This window comes from Amphimedon queenslandica, unplaced genomic scaffold (genome assembly GCF_000090795.2).
Source record: "Amphimedon queenslandica unplaced genomic scaffold, v1.1 AMPQUscaffold_12305, whole genome shotgun sequence".
In the NCBI taxonomy this organism is placed as follows: domain Eukaryota; kingdom Metazoa; phylum Porifera; class Demospongiae; order Haplosclerida; family Niphatidae; genus Amphimedon; species Amphimedon queenslandica.
Window position 1 is genome coordinate 1 of NW_003547457.1, and position 14,647 is coordinate 14,647.

General features: G+C 32.5%; 3 protein-coding genes across 6 annotated transcripts; all 3 read right to left on the reverse strand.

The window, feature by feature from the left end:
• Window positions 1-1,228: 1,228 nt before the first annotated feature.
• On the reverse strand, window positions 1,229-3,483 carry LOC109588071 (uncharacterized; the record flags this gene model as incomplete). The annotated part of the gene is made up of 6 exons (XM_020004258.1): window positions 2,800-3,483; window positions 2,549-2,755; window positions 2,254-2,503; window positions 2,141-2,196; window positions 1,989-2,093; window positions 1,229-1,390 (listed from the first exon to the last, which is right to left on the reverse strand). Coding segments are annotated over exons 1-6 (805 nt in total), but the record flags the coding sequence as incomplete, so codon positions are not given.
• A 639-nt stretch (window positions 3,484-4,122) lies between these two features.
• On the reverse strand, window positions 4,123-11,726 carry LOC109588072 (uncharacterized). Of its 3 annotated transcripts, none has more exons than XM_020004260.1 (9): window positions 11,562-11,726; window positions 10,713-10,986; window positions 10,459-10,665; window positions 5,410-5,659; window positions 5,297-5,352; window positions 5,146-5,250; window positions 4,945-5,097; window positions 4,699-4,892; window positions 4,123-4,644 (listed from the first exon to the last, which is right to left on the reverse strand). In XM_020004260.1, exons 1-9 carry the CDS (start codon window positions 11,691-11,693, stop codon window positions 4,561-4,563), a joined length of 1,455 nt encoding a protein of 484 aa, XP_019859819.1. In that variant the 5' UTR covers window positions 11,694-11,726; the 3' UTR covers window positions 4,123-4,560. The 3 variants fall into 3 exon arrangements, with proteins under 3 accessions (XP_019859819.1, XP_019859818.1, XP_019859821.1); XM_020004259.1 differs by lacking the exons at window positions 4,123-4,644; window positions 4,699-4,892; window positions 4,945-5,097; ... (1 more) ...; window positions 5,297-5,352; window positions 5,410-5,659 and adding exons at window positions 8,756-9,413; window positions 9,464-9,657; window positions 9,706-9,858; ... (1 more) ...; window positions 10,051-10,106; window positions 10,164-10,413; XM_020004262.1 differs by lacking the exons at window positions 4,123-4,644; window positions 4,699-4,892; window positions 4,945-5,097; ... (1 more) ...; window positions 5,297-5,352; window positions 5,410-5,659 and adding exons at window positions 9,200-9,310; window positions 9,464-9,657; window positions 9,706-9,858; ... (1 more) ...; window positions 10,051-10,106; window positions 10,164-10,413.
• A 263-nt stretch (window positions 11,727-11,989) lies between these two features.
• LOC109588073 (uncharacterized) lies at window positions 11,990-14,628 on the reverse strand. 2 transcript variants are annotated; one of them, XM_020004264.1, is made up of 9 exons: window positions 13,880-14,628; window positions 13,622-13,828; window positions 13,471-13,578; window positions 13,326-13,425; window positions 13,213-13,268; window positions 13,059-13,163; window positions 12,863-13,015; window positions 12,617-12,810; window positions 11,990-12,566 (listed from the first exon to the last, which is right to left on the reverse strand). In XM_020004264.1, the coding sequence occupies exons 3-9, from the start codon at window positions 13,535-13,537 to the stop codon at window positions 12,114-12,116; spliced, it is 1,128 nt and encodes a 375-aa protein (XP_019859823.1). In that variant the 5' UTR covers window positions 13,538-13,578; window positions 13,622-13,828; window positions 13,880-14,628; the 3' UTR covers window positions 11,990-12,113. The 2 variants fall into 2 exon arrangements, with proteins under 2 accessions (XP_019859823.1, XP_019859822.1); XM_020004263.1 differs by having other exon boundaries at window positions 13,326-13,578.
• Between the last annotated feature and the right edge of the window lie 19 nt (window positions 14,629-14,647).

The window sequence follows — 14,647 nt, forward strand, 5'->3', positions numbered from 1 at the left end:
ATACATACCATGTATTTAATTAGTAGTGCATGTGTACAATTTAAAACTGTAGTCAATGCAGCATGTCTATTATTCTACTACCACTCAAGCATGCACAATGAACCATGTGATAAGTAACAAATTGTGGGTATGCATGCCATCCAAGTATGTATACTTCTTGTGACAGTCAATATCACTGATGTGGTCAAGAACAGCCATTTATTTCTAGGAACATGTATTGCTTGACAATGTTAGCTATAGTGTATGCCACAAGAATTAGACTTTCAGTTCATTTTCATTATACGTTAGCATCAGATCTCTTGTATTTTGGTTAAGTTATGAGTAATTTCACTTTCACAGAAAACATTGCTGAGAATAAAATAGACTATCTCAAAATATGTTGTCCTAAACAAGTATTGTGTTCACACTAAATTTTAATGAAAATGTATATATATAATGTGCAAATGTAAAATGACCGAAATAATTTTGAATACAGGAAAGATTGTCTACATGTAGATCACAGCCATACATTAGACTAGACCCAAAACTGAATTGTGAATACATATTTGCTACTGATACTAGAGTATAAATGTTGTTTCAAGCTTTAGATTAATATTATTACTAAATTATTATTATTATAGATTCCAACTTACTGAAGTAAAATAGAATATTATTGGGAGAGTGAATAAGCCCAGCACTATGACAAGAGTAGCAATAAAAGCAATGTTCTCAATCTTCTTTCTTAGATTTATGGCATTATTTTTCTTCATTTTTCTATTCCAGCAGCACATCTTTTCTGTAGCTGACACTTGCCTAGCTTCAAACACCAGGAAGTACAAATAGACTTAGCTAAACTAGTTGCAGGCCACACCTTCTTTTATTAACCATTTTTGTAAGCCATACAACAATTGTAAAGGCAAATTTTAAATTGCTCATTACTCAGCATTTCATTTCAGTCCTAAAGGAAGCTTATAATACTAAAAACAATCACATATTGCATACAGAAGTTAAAGGTCCAAATTATCAGCAGAAATTATAAGTCAAGTTATGCAGCAGAGTTCTTATTATTTGTACTTTTATTTGATTTTGATGATAACTCATTAGGAACACTTTCACAGGAAGTTACAAAAACTTTTCCACAATACAAAAAAAATTAAACACCTCTTTGTCAATTTTAGTGCTTTATTTCCAGCTCTTTTAACTGAGCTCCACTTAAGTATAAAGTTCAAAAAGCCCAGTGGGGTCAAACTCATTAGTATGTATGCAATAGCACTCATGTAAGGGTTATATATCTTTTCAAATGTTCCTCTGTCACACTTTCCAGGGATGTGACCAAATGCCTCACATTCAAAATATTGCATTAAAGCTGCTTCAAACTTGTCAGATTTTGCTTCTATATTGGTTAGATGCCCTACAGTAACAACACCAAAAATTAAAAAAACTGCAAAAACCAACAGGATTTTTTTCTCAGCAGTGCTTAGCTTAGTATGACTTTTTTTATTCGGCAAAAAATTTGTTTTCTATTAACAAAATTAAAATATTTATAAAATCAATAATTTAGTGTACATACATTTCTCATAGTCCAAAGAACTATAATCAGCATTATAACTCCAGCAGCAAATAGTACATCCATTGGAAGTGTCATAGAATAGAACCACATGTCACCATTGCTGATGCAAAGGGTTGTTGGGAAACGATAAATATTATATTTGAATTTGTTAACAGAAAGGCAAATGATAATAGCTGGTAATGGAAGTAGTAGAGCTTTATATAGGAAATGGATTATTTTAAAAGTAATAAATGCAATAAAACTCACATAAAATAGTTACAATTGCAAATATGTACTTGTTATGTCCCAGCTTTTCAAATCTATTTGCTTGGAAGGGAAACAATACTTTGTGAAAAAATATAGCAACATGAAAGAACCACCACAGTGCCATATTTACAGAAGTATAATGAAATACAACTCCTACATAAAAATGAACTTTTATAAGTTGTTAAATTTTTACCTGAAAATTTGCAAAAAAGAGTTGGATTATTTAATGTTTCCAATAGACTAACTGAACCACAATATAATTTATACCGATAAATAGCTGTTATGAGTGCTACTATACCTATAAATGGATGTATACAATGAACATAAGATTACAATGCACTTTACCCAATACAATCGTGTCTATGATTTGAAAAAGCACCAATACAGAGGGATATGCTAGCCTATGATGATACAGTGATTTATTGTTGTGTTTTGTGATAGATTGTATAGTCACTAACAATATCTTATATTCCTTTACAGCAACAATAATGGTAACAATGCAGAGTGTTAGGATTATACTGATTGCAACAACTTCTGAATATATCAGTATTTGTGAGTCTAAATGAGAGCTTTGTTCAAAACTGTCACATCTTGGCTCACACATTAAATCTGTTTTAACAAAATCTTCTCTGCACATTATACCTTCAGTACCATTGGTATCATTCATGCCTTCAATTGGAATTGTGACAGAAGATGAGTCATTGACAGCTATATAAAGTATAAATTATTAGTAATATACGATTATTATCATACCATTTGGTAGTGTAGAACAATCAGGTAAGAGTGAGCCATAGCTAAAGTTGTTTGCTAGTGTCCACAGGTCTGAACAAACACCTGTACTTATGAGGAGGCAGTCTTCCTTGGTAGCCTTGTAAGATTTTCCAGTTGAGCAATCAGCAAGAGGAAAGAAATATTGACATATAAAAGCTGATGATTGTTGTTGACATTGCTTGTAGAATTCTGTAAAGATAACATTAAAATCAAAAAATTACCAACACCATTACCAAAATAAGTACTGAGTGATGTCATCGTTTGTTCGTGTTGATTTTGTTCTTGTTGACTTACTCCAATATTCAATTCACCTTCTCCAATGGTACATTGAAACCATTGATGTAAGAAGTTTCTACAAGCAGTTCCAGTATACTCATGACATTCTGAAGCATCATTATCCTGACTCCATGATAGTCTGGTGCAGTTTTGGCTTATTCCAGTAATATTGCTATGAAATCCAGTGTAATTGATGCTGGCATTGTTAAAGGTTTCTGTATCATGACTCTTTACAAAAATTAACAGTTATGTAATTGGCCATCCATTTAAATAAATGGTGGATTTAATATTATAGTTAATTTTTAATATTTAGATCTATTGCTAAGATGGTTCTTTTGAAGCTATTGCCATGCATAAATCTTACTATGCATACCACAAACTACTTTTATGGCTCAGTTGCCAAATCAAAATAAACATGTTTGGTTTGCTCAGTTGGTTTAGTTTACTTCATGTATGAGGTCAGTAGTGTGTAGCTACATCTATATTTACTACCAAAAAAATCTGCATGCACAATGAGCCAAATAACAAGAATTGAGGCTAGATATTCATGTCATTGTCATCCCAGTATGCTTGTGACTAGGAGTACCTTTGAATTGCAAGAAAACCTATTTATTTCAGGCAAAATATGTAGCTATAGACAGCAATCTCAGTGTCAGAAAAAAACATTGCTGACAATACAAATATGTATTGTAGTATTTTGAAAATGTAGATTCAAAATCTAGATCATTTTGAATGCACAAAGTTGAATGTAGACACCCATGACCCATATTAGATCCAGATCTATTTTTACCCAAAGTTATAATTATCTATTGCATATAGATCTAGATCTAAGTTAATAATAATTTTTATTTGCTACATATTAAAATGTTATTATTAACTTACTGAAATAAAATAGAATATTATTGGGAGAGTGAATAAGCCCAGCACTATGACAAGAGTAGCAATAAAAGCAATGTTCTCAATCTTTTTTCCTATAACAAAATTTTTCTTCATTTTTCTATTCCAGCAGCACACCTTTTCTGTAGCTGACACTTGCCTAGCTTCAAACACCATCAGGAAGTACAAATGGTCATCTGCTTGCATGCAGGATACACCTTCTTTTATTAATAGTAGACTGAAATATTTAGGGTTATGTCATATAGCACAAGGACATTAATGTATGATTAATAATAATATAATTAATAATGTTGTGTTAACAATTTTTGTATAGGCAAATTTTAAAAGTGCTCATTACTCAGCATTTCATTTCAGTAGAACTAAAGAAGTTTTAATATTAAAAAAAATCTCACATTGCACACAGAAGTTTAAGGTCCAAATTATTAGTGGACAATAAAAGTCAAGTTATATAGCAGGGTTTGTAATTTTATTTGATTTTGATGATAATTCATCAGGAACACTTTCAGAGGAAGTTACAAAAGCTTTTTCACAATACAAGAAACTTAAACACCTCTTCATCAATTTTACTGCTTTATCTTCAGCACTTTTAACTGAGCTCCACTTAAGTATGAAGTTCAAAACGCTCAACGGTATCAAACTCATTAGTATGTATGCAGTGGCACTCATGTAAGGGCTATAGATCTTTTCAAATGTTCCTCTGTCACACTTTCCAGGGATGTGACCAAATGCCTCACATTCAAAAAATTCTTCTAAAGCTGCTTTAAACTTGGCATATTTTGCTAATATGTTGATATGGTGCCCTACAGTAAAAACACCAAAAATTAAAAAATTGTAAAAACCAGTAGGATTTTTTTCTCAGCAGTGCTTAGCTTAGTATGACTACTTTTCTTCAAGAAATTTGTTTTCTATAAAGAAATTAAAGTATTATAAAATCAATATTTTAGTTTTAGTGTACATACATTTCTCATAGTCCAAAGAACTATAATCAGCATTATAACTCCAGCAGCAAATAGTACATCCATTGGAAGTGTTATAGAATAGAACCACATGTCACCATCACTGATGCAAAGAGTGTTTGGGAAACGATGAATATTATATTTGAATTTGTCAACAGTAAGGCTAATGATAACAGCTGGTAATGGAAGTAGTATAGCTTTAATAGGGAAATGAATTAATTTAAAATTAATAAATGCAATAAAACTCACACAAAATGGTTACAGTTGCAAATATGTACTTGTTACGTCCCAGCTTTTCAAATCTATTTGCTTGGAAGGGAAACAATACTTTGTGAAAGAATATAGCAACATGAAAGAACCACGACAGGGCCATATTTACAAAAGTATAATGAAATGCAGCTCCTATGCATTGAAAATAAAAGTTTTAGATAAGCGCGGGTAAATCTTTACCTGAAAATTTGCAAAAAGGAGTTGGATGTTTTAATGTCTCCAATAGACTAACTGAACTGCAATATAATCCATACCGATCAATAGCTGTTATGATTAGTACTATAACTGCATATGGTGTATACAATGAACATAAGATTACAATGCAGTTTACCCAATACAGTGATGTCTATGACTTGAAAAAGTACCAATACAGAAGGATATGCTAGCCTATAATGATACAGTGATATAATGTTGTCACTTGTGATGGATTGTATAGTCACTAACAATATCTTATATTCCTTTACAGCAACAATAATTGCAACAATGCAGAAAATTAGGGCTATACTGGTTGCAACAACTTCCGAATAGATCAGTATTTGTGAATTTAAATGAGAAGTTTCTTCAAAACTGTCACATCTTGGCTCACACATTAAATCTATTTTAACAAAATCTTCTCTACACACTATACCATCAGTACCATTGGTACCATTCATGCCTTCAATTGGAATTGTGACAGAAGATGAGTCATTGGCAGCTGGAGGAAGTATAAATTATTAGTAATATAAGATTACTATTATACCATTTTGTAGTGTAGAACAATCAGGTAGAAGTGAGCCATAGCTGAAGTTGCTTGCTAGTGTCCACAGGTCTGAACAAACACCTGTACTTATGAGGAGGCAGTCTTCCTTTGTGGCCTTATAAAATTTTCTAGTTGAGCAATCAGCAAGTGGAAAGAAATATTGACATATAAAAGCTGATGATTGTTGTTGGCATTGCTTGTAGAATTCTGTAACAATAACATTAAAATCAAAAATTAATCAGCACTGACCATTACCTAAATAAGTATTGAGTGATGTGATTGTCTGTTCATGTTGATTTTGTTCTTGTTGACTTACTCCAATATTCAATTCACCTTCTCCAATGGTACATTGAAACCATTGATGTAAGAAGTTTTTACAAGCAGTTCCAGTATACTCATGACATTCTGAGGCATCATTATCCTGACTCCATGATAGTCTGGTGCAGTTTTGGTTTATTCCATTGATATTGCTATGCAATCCAGTGTAATTGATGCTGGCATTGTTAAAGGTGTCCGTGTGGTACCTCTTTACAAAAATTTACAGTTATGTAACTGGCCATCCTTTTGAATTGATGGTGAATTTAATATTATAGTTACTTTTAATAGTTTGATTTATATTGCTAAGTTGTTTATTTTGAACTAAGCTATTGCCAAAATTTTACTATGGATAAATCTTAGTCAGGCAGGCCATAGATTACTCACATGGCTCAGTTGCCAAACCAAAATAAACATGTTTGGTTGGTACATTTTGTTCATCTTATTGTAGGTGTACAATGTAACTACCAAAACATTCTGCATGCACAATGAAGCCATAATGACAAATTGTGGCTAGTCATTGTCATTCCAGTATGCTTGTGACTGAAGTACCTTTAAAACGCAAGAAAACCTATTTATTTCAGGCAAGTTATGTAGCTAGAAAGCAATTTCACTGTTAGAAAAAACATTGCTAACAATACAAAATGTATTGTGTATTTTGGGAGTTCAAGATCTTGATCATTTTAAATACACAAAGATAACACCCATGACCCATATTAGATCCAGACTCTATTTTTACCCAAAACTATATTATCTATTGCATATAAGTTAATAATAATTTTTATTTGCTACATTTTAAAATGTTAGATATTATTAACTTACTGAAATAAAATAGAATATTATTGGGAGAGTGAATAAGCCCAGCACTATGACAAGAGTAGCAATAAAAGCAACATTCTCAATCTTCTTTCCTATAGCAAAACTTTTTTCTTTATTTCTTTTCCAGCAGCACATCTTTTCTATAGCTGACACTTGCCTAGCTTCACCAGGAAGTACATACAGTCATCTGTGTACATGCATGCAAGGCACGCCTTCTTTTATTAATATATCTAGACTGATTAATTTAGGCTTATGTCATATAGCACAAGGACATTGTAGATTTATCATAAAATTTAGTAATTGATACTTTTATTGTATAACGATTTTATAAAAGCACAAGGACGATGAGGTGTATAATTAATAATATTGTGTAACTATTTTCATGTAAACGATAGCTATACAGTAATTGTGAAGGCAATTTTTAAAGAAGTGGCTAGAGCTCCGGTAACCGGACACAGTATGCAGTGCTAGAGCTCCGGTAATAGGGGCTTTGCCCCTATATATATACTGGGGCTACGCCCCAGCATTAATAATACACTGATTTATATTATAGAAACCGAGTATAAATACAACAACCAGCGTTGATGATGCAGTAGGGTCGTGGTGGTGCAGTGGAGAGGCTGGTGTGGATTGCATGGATATGGTCAGGGGTTCGAATCCGGTCAGGACTACCGAGTAAAACTATGCTGCAGTTTTTGATTTTTTTTTCTTTTTAAAAATATCTTTTTTGCAATTTTTTTCTTTTTGGCTTTTTTTTGGGTCAAGAAATAGCACCCTCTCGTACATCTTAGCCTCCGGGGTCGTAGGGTTGGGATTGGGGTTTAGTTTTTAGAGCACCCTCTCGTACATCTTAGCCTCCGGGGTCTTAGGGTTTTGGGATTGGGGTTTAGTGTTTAGTTTTTAGAGCACCCTCTCGTACATCTTAGCCTCCGGGGTCGTAGGGTTTTGGGATTGGGGTTTAGTGTTTAGTTTTTAGAGCACCCTCTCGTACATCTTAGCCTCCGGGATCGTAGGGTTTTGGGGTTAGGGTTTAGTGTTTCTTGATAAAAAGACTAAGTTCCATTTTGCACTATTGCGCATGCGCACAAGCTGTTTTACGGAGAAAAACGGACTGCCGGAGCTCTAGCATTGCAAACTACGTCCGGTTACCGGAGCTGTAGACACAGCCATTTTTAAAAGTGCTCATTACTCAGAATTTCATTTTAGTACTATAAGGAAGTTTTTAATACTAAAAAAACAGGTATAAAAAGCAAGCACATATAGATCTTAGACTAGGCACACAGAAGTTAAAGGTCCAAATTATTAGCATTTACTTGACAATTTTAACCTAGTACCTAGTGTATGCCACAAGCATTAGACTTTTAGTTCATTGTCATTATACATTAGCATCAGATCTCTTGTATTTTGGTTAAGTTATGAGTAATTTCATTTTCACAGAAAACATTGCTGAGAATAAAATAGACTATCTCGAAATATGTTATCCTAAACAAGTATTGTGTTCACATTTACAGAAAATGCATATAATGTGCAAATGTAAAATGACCAAAATAATTTTGAATACAGGAAAGATTGTCTACATGTAGATCACAGCCATACATTACTAATGACTAGACCCAAAACTGAATTATGAATACATATTTGCTACTGATACTAGAGTATAAATGTTGCTTCAAGCTTTAGATTAATATTATTAATTGTTATTATTATAGATTCCAACTTACTGAAGTAAAATAGAATATTATTGGGTGAATAAGCCCAGCACTATGACAAGAGTAGCAATAAAAGCAATGTTCTCAATCTTCTTTCCTAGATTTATGGCATTATTTTTCTTCATTTTTTTATTCCAGCAGCACATCCTTTCTGTAGCTGACACTTGCCTAGCTTCAAACACCAGGAAGTACAAATAGACTTAGACTAGTTGCAGGCCACACCTTCTTTTATTAACCATTTTTGTAAGCCATACAACAATTGTAAAGGCTAATTTTAAATTGCTCATTACTCAGCATTTCATAACAGTCCTAAAGGAAGTTTATAATACTAAGAAAACAATCACATATTGCACACAGAAGTTAAAGGTCCAAATTATCAGCAGAAATTATAAGTCAAGTTATACAGCAGAGTTCTTATTATTTGTACTTTTATTTGATTTTGATGATAACTCATCAGGAACACTTTCACAGGAAGTTACGAAAACTTTTCCACAATGCAAGAAAATTAAACACCTCTTTGTCAAATTTACTGCTTTATTTCCAGCTCTTTTAACTGAGCTCCACTTAAGTATGAAGTTCAAAATGCCCAGTGGGGTCAAACTCATTAGTATGAATACAATAGCACTCATGTAAGGGCTATAGATCTTTTCAAATGTTCCTCTGTCGCACTTTCCAGGGATGTGACCAAACGCCTCACATTCAAAATATTGCATTAAAGCTGCTTCAAACTTGTCAGATTTTGCTTCTACATTGGTTTGGTGCCCTACAATAACAACACCAAGAATTAAAAAAAGTGCAAAAACCAACAGGATTTTTTTCTCAGCAGTGCTTAGCTTATGACTTTTTTTATTCAAGAAATTTGTTTTCTATCAACAAAATTGAAATATTTATAAAATCGATAATTTAGCTTACATACATTTCTCATAGTCCAAAGAACTATAATCAGCATTATAACTCCAGCAGCAAATAGTACATCCACTGGAAGTGTCATAGAATAGAACCACATGTCACCATTGCTGATGCAAAAGCTTGTTGGGAAACGATAAATATTATATTTGAATTTGTCAACAGAAAGGCAAATGATAATAGCTGGCAATGGAAGTAGTAGAGCTTTATATAGGAAATGGATTATTTTATAATTGATAAAATAAAACTCACATAAAATGGTTACAGTTGCAAATATATACTTGTTACGTCCCAGCTTTTCAAATCTATTTGCTTGGAAGGGAAACAATACTTTGTGAAAGAATATAGCAACATGAAAGAACCACCACAGTGCCATATTTACAAAAGTATAATGAAATACAACTCCTACATAAAAATGAACTTTTATAAGTTGTTAAATTTTTACCTGAAAATTTGCAAAAAAGAGTTGGATTATTTAATGTCTCCAATAGACTAACTGAACCACAATATAATTCATGCCGATAAATAGCTGTTATGAGTACTACTATACCTATAAATGGATGTATACAATGAACATAAGATTACAATGCACTTTACCCAATACAGTCATGTCTATGACTTGAAAAAGCACCAATACAGAGGGATATGCTAGCCTATAATGATACAGTGATATAATGTTGGGACTTGTGATAGATTTTATAGTCACTAACAATATCTTATATTCCTTTACAACAACAATAATGGTAACAATGTAGAAAGTTAGGGCTATACTGATTCCAACAACTTCTGAATAGATCAGTATTCGTGTGTCTAAATGAGAGCTTTGTTCAAAACTGTCACATCTTGGCTCACAGATTAAATCTGTTTTAAAAAAATCTTCTCTGCACACTATACCATCAGTACCATTGGTATCATTCATGCCTTCAATTGGAATTGTGACAAAAGATGAGTCATTGGCAGCTATATATAAAGTATAAATTATTAGTAATAAAATTATTATCATACCATTTGGTAGTGTAGAACAATCAGGTAAGAGTGAGCCATAGCTAAAGTTGTTTGCTAGTGTCCACAGGTCTGAACAAACACCTGTACTTATGAGGAGGCAGTCTTCCTTGGTAGCCTTGTAAAATTTTCCAGTTGAGCAATCAGCAAGAGGAAAGAAATATTGACATATGAAAGCTGATGATTGTTGTTGACATTGCTTGTAAAATTCTGTAAAGATAACATTAAAATCAAAAATTTACCACCAACACCATTACCTAAATTAGAACTGAGTAAACTGATTGTCTGTTCATGTTGATTTTGTTCTTGTTGACTTACTCCAATATTCAATTCACCTTCTCCAATGGTACATTGAAACCATTGATGTAAGAAGTCTCTACAAGCAGTTCCAGTATACTCATGACATTCTGAGGCATCATTATCCTGACTCCATGATAGTCTGGTGCAGTTTTGGTTTAGTATTCCAGTAATATTGCTTTGAAATCCAGTATAATTGATGCTGGCATTGTTAAAGGTGTCCGTGCCATAACTCTTTACAAAAATTAACAAGTGTGTAATTGGCCATTCGTTTATATAGTTAATTTTAATATTTAGATCTATTGCTAAGATATTTCTTTAGAAGCAATCACCAAAATTTTACTATGCATAAATCTTACTATGCCTACTATAGATTACTCACATAATTGAGTTAACAAACCAAAAAGAACAACATGTTTGACACACTTGACTGGTTTTTCTAGGAAACAATGTAGAGTGTACTACCAATACATCCTTCATGCTCAGTGAGCCGTATGGCAACAAATTGTGGCTTGTCACTGTCATCCCAGTATGCTTGTGACTGAAGTACCTTTTAAACGCATAAGAACCAATTTATTTCAGGCAAAATATGTAACTAGAAAACATTGCTAACAATACCATATGCATTGTGGTAATTCGGAGATGTAGATTTAAGATTTATAAATTATTTTAAATAAACAGAGATGAATGTGGACACTCACGACCCAAATTAAATCTAGATCTATTTGTACCCAAAATTATATTATCTATTCGATATAAATTAATAATAATTTTATTTGCTACATCTATAAAAAATAATATTGACTTACTGAAGTATAATAGAATATTATTGGGAGAGTGAATAAGCCCAGCACTATGACAAGAGTAGCAATGAAAGCAATGTTCTCGATTTTCTTTCTTATAGCAAAACTTTTTTGTTTATTTCTTTTCCAGCAGCACATCTTTTCTATAGCTGACACTTGCCTAGCTTCACCAGGAAGTAGATATAGTCATCTATGTACATGCATGCAGGGCACGCCTTCTTTTATTAATCTATAGACTGATTTATTTAGGGTTATGTCATATTGCACAAGGACATTGTAGATTTATCAGAAAATATTTTAGTAATTGATAATTTTATTGTATAACGATTTTATGTAAGCACAAGGACATTGATGTGTATAATTAATAATATTGTGTAACTATTTTCATGTAAACGATAGTTATACAGTAATTGTGAAGGCAAAGTTTAAAAGTGCTCATTACTCAGCATTGTATTTCACTGCTAAGGAATTTTTTAATACTAAAAACAGGTATAAAGCAATCACAAATAGGCACACAGAAGTTAAAGGTCCAAATTAATAGAATAAAGTGAAGTCAAGTTATACAGCAGAGTTCTTACTAATTATACTTTTATCTGATTTTGATGACAACTCATCAGGAACACTTTCACAGGAACGATGCAAGAAACTTAAACACCTCTTTGTCAAATTTACTGCTTTATTTCCAACATTCTTAACTGAGCTCCACTTAAGTATGAAGTTCAAAATGCCCAGTGGGGTCAAACTCATTAGTATGTATGCAATAGCACTGAAGTAAGGCTTGCTGATCTTTTCAATTGTTCCTCTGTCACACTTTCCAGGGATGTGACCAAATGCCTCACATTCAAAATATTCTTGTAAAGCTGCTTCAAACTTGTCAGATGTTGCGTCTGTGCTGCTTTCGTGCCCTATAGTAAAAGCACCAAAAATAGTAAAAATTATAAAAACCAATAGGATTTTTTTCTCAGCAGTGCTTAGCTTAGTATGACTTTCTTTATTCAAGAAATTTGTTTTCTATCAACAAAATTAAAGTATTTATAAAATCAATATTTTAGTGTACATACTTTTCTCATAGTCCAAAGAACTATAATCAGTATTATAACTCCAGCAGCAAATAGTACATCCATTGGAAGTGTCATAGAATAGAACCTCATGTCACCTCTGCTGCTGCAAAGATTTGTTGGAAAATGACGGACATTATATTTGAATTTGTCAACAGTAAGGCAAATGATAACAGCTGGCAATGGCAGTAGTATAGCTTTACATAGAAAATAGATTATTTTAAAATTAATGAATGCAATAAAACTCACACAATATAGTTACAGTTGCAAATATGTACTTGTTACGTCCCAGCTTTTCAAATCTATTTGCTTGGAAGGGAAACAATACTTTGTGAAAAAATATAGCTACATGAAAAAACCACCACAGTGCCATATTTACAAAAGTATAATAAATTGTAACTCCTACATTGAAAATTAAGTTTAAAATACGTGGTTAAATTTTTACCTGAAAATTTGCAAAAAGGAGTTGGATTTTTTAATGTCTCCAATAGACTAACTGAACTGCAGTATAATCCATACCGATCAATAGCAGCTATGACTAGTACTATGACTATAAATATGGATGCATCAAATGAACATAAGATTACAATGCCATTTACCCAATACAGTGATGTCTATGACTTGAAAAAGTACCAATACAGAAGGATATGCTAGCCTATAATGATACAGTGATATAATATTGTGACTTGTGATAGATTGTATAGTCACTAACAATATCTTATATTCCTTTACAGCAACAATAATTGCAACAATGCAGAAAGTTAGAGCTATACTGGTTGCAACAAATTCCGAATAGATCAGTATTTGTGAGTCTAAACGAGAACTAGTTTGTTCAAAACTGTCACATCTTGGCTCACAGATTAAATCTATTTTAACAAAATCTTCTCTGCACACTATACCATCAGTACCATTGGTATCATTCATGTCTTCAATTGAAATTGTGACAGAAGATGAGTCGTTGGAAGCTATATAAAGTATAAATTATTAGTAATAAGATTATTATCATACCATTTGGTAGTGTAGAACAATCAGGTAAGAGTGAGCCATAGCTAAAGTTGTTTGCTAGTGTCCACAGGTCTGAACAAACACCTGTACTTATGAGGAGGCAGTCTTCCTTGGTAGCCTTGTAAGATTTTCCAGTTGAGCAATCAGCAAGTGGAAAGAAATATTGACATATGAAAGCTAATGATTGTTGTTGACATTGCTTGTAGAATTCTGTAAATTAGTATTGAAATAATAAATTTACTTATAATGCTGTGACATTACCTAAATAATTATTGAGTGATGCAATTGTTTGTTCATGTTGATTTTGTACTTGTTGACTTACTCCAATATTCAATTCACCTTCTCCAATGGTACATTGAAACCATTGATGTAAGAAGTTTCTACAAGCAGCTCCAGTATACTCATGACATTCTGAGGCATCATTATCCTGACTCCATGATAGTTTGGTGCAGTTTTGGCTTATGTCATTGATATTGCTATTAAATCCTTTGTAATAGATGCTGGCATTGTTAAAGGTATCCCTGTTATGACTCTTTACAAAAATTAACGGTTATGTAATTAACCATCTAATGGATAATTATTTAGATCTGTTACTAGATTTTTTAAGCTATTGCCAAAATTTTACTATTCATAAATTTTACTATACATAAATTTTACTGTATATCATAGATTACTTGCATGGCTCAGTTGCCAAACCAAAATAACATTATTGGCTGGCACAATTCATACATTTTACAATAGGTTTATAATGTAACTACCATAACATCCTGCATGCCATATGACAACAAATTGTGGTAATGATCAATTAGTCATTGTCATCCCAGTATGCTTGTGACTGGGAGTACCTTTGAAATGCAAGAAAACCTATTTATTTCAGGCAAATATGTAGCTAGACAGCAATTTCACTGTTAGAGAAAACATTGCTAACAGTACAAATATGTATTGTGTATTTTGGGAGTTCAAGATCTAGATCATTTTAAGATGAATGCAAACACCCATGACCCATATTAGATCCAGATCTATTTCTAC

Bases quoted from the DNA above. Each gene is read 5' to 3' on its own strand.
- LOC109588072 (XM_020004259.1), bottom strand. From the start codon at position 11,693: ATGTGCTGCTGGAAAAGAAATAAACAAAAAAGTTTTGCTATAAGAAAG. The intron at 10,987-11,561 runs GTAAGTCAATAT...ATTTTTGTAAAG, and splicing joins TAATATTCTATTATACTTCA to AGTTATGGCACGGACACCTT. The intron at 9,859-9,898 runs GTAAAAATTTAA...ATTTTTATGTAG, and splicing joins TCTTTTTTGCAAATTTTCAG to GAGTTGTATTTCATTATACT.
- LOC109588073 (XM_020004263.1), bottom strand. From the start codon at position 13,537: ATGAATGATACCAATGGTACTGATGGTATAGTGTGCAGAGAAGATTTT. The intron at 13,016-13,058 runs GTAAAAATTTAA...TTTTCAATGTAG, and splicing joins TCCTTTTTGCAAATTTTCAG to GAGTTACAATTTATTATACT. The intron at 12,567-12,616 runs GTATGTACACTA...TTTTGTTGATAG, and splicing joins TTCTTTGGACTATGAGAAAA to AAAACAAATTTCTTGAATAA.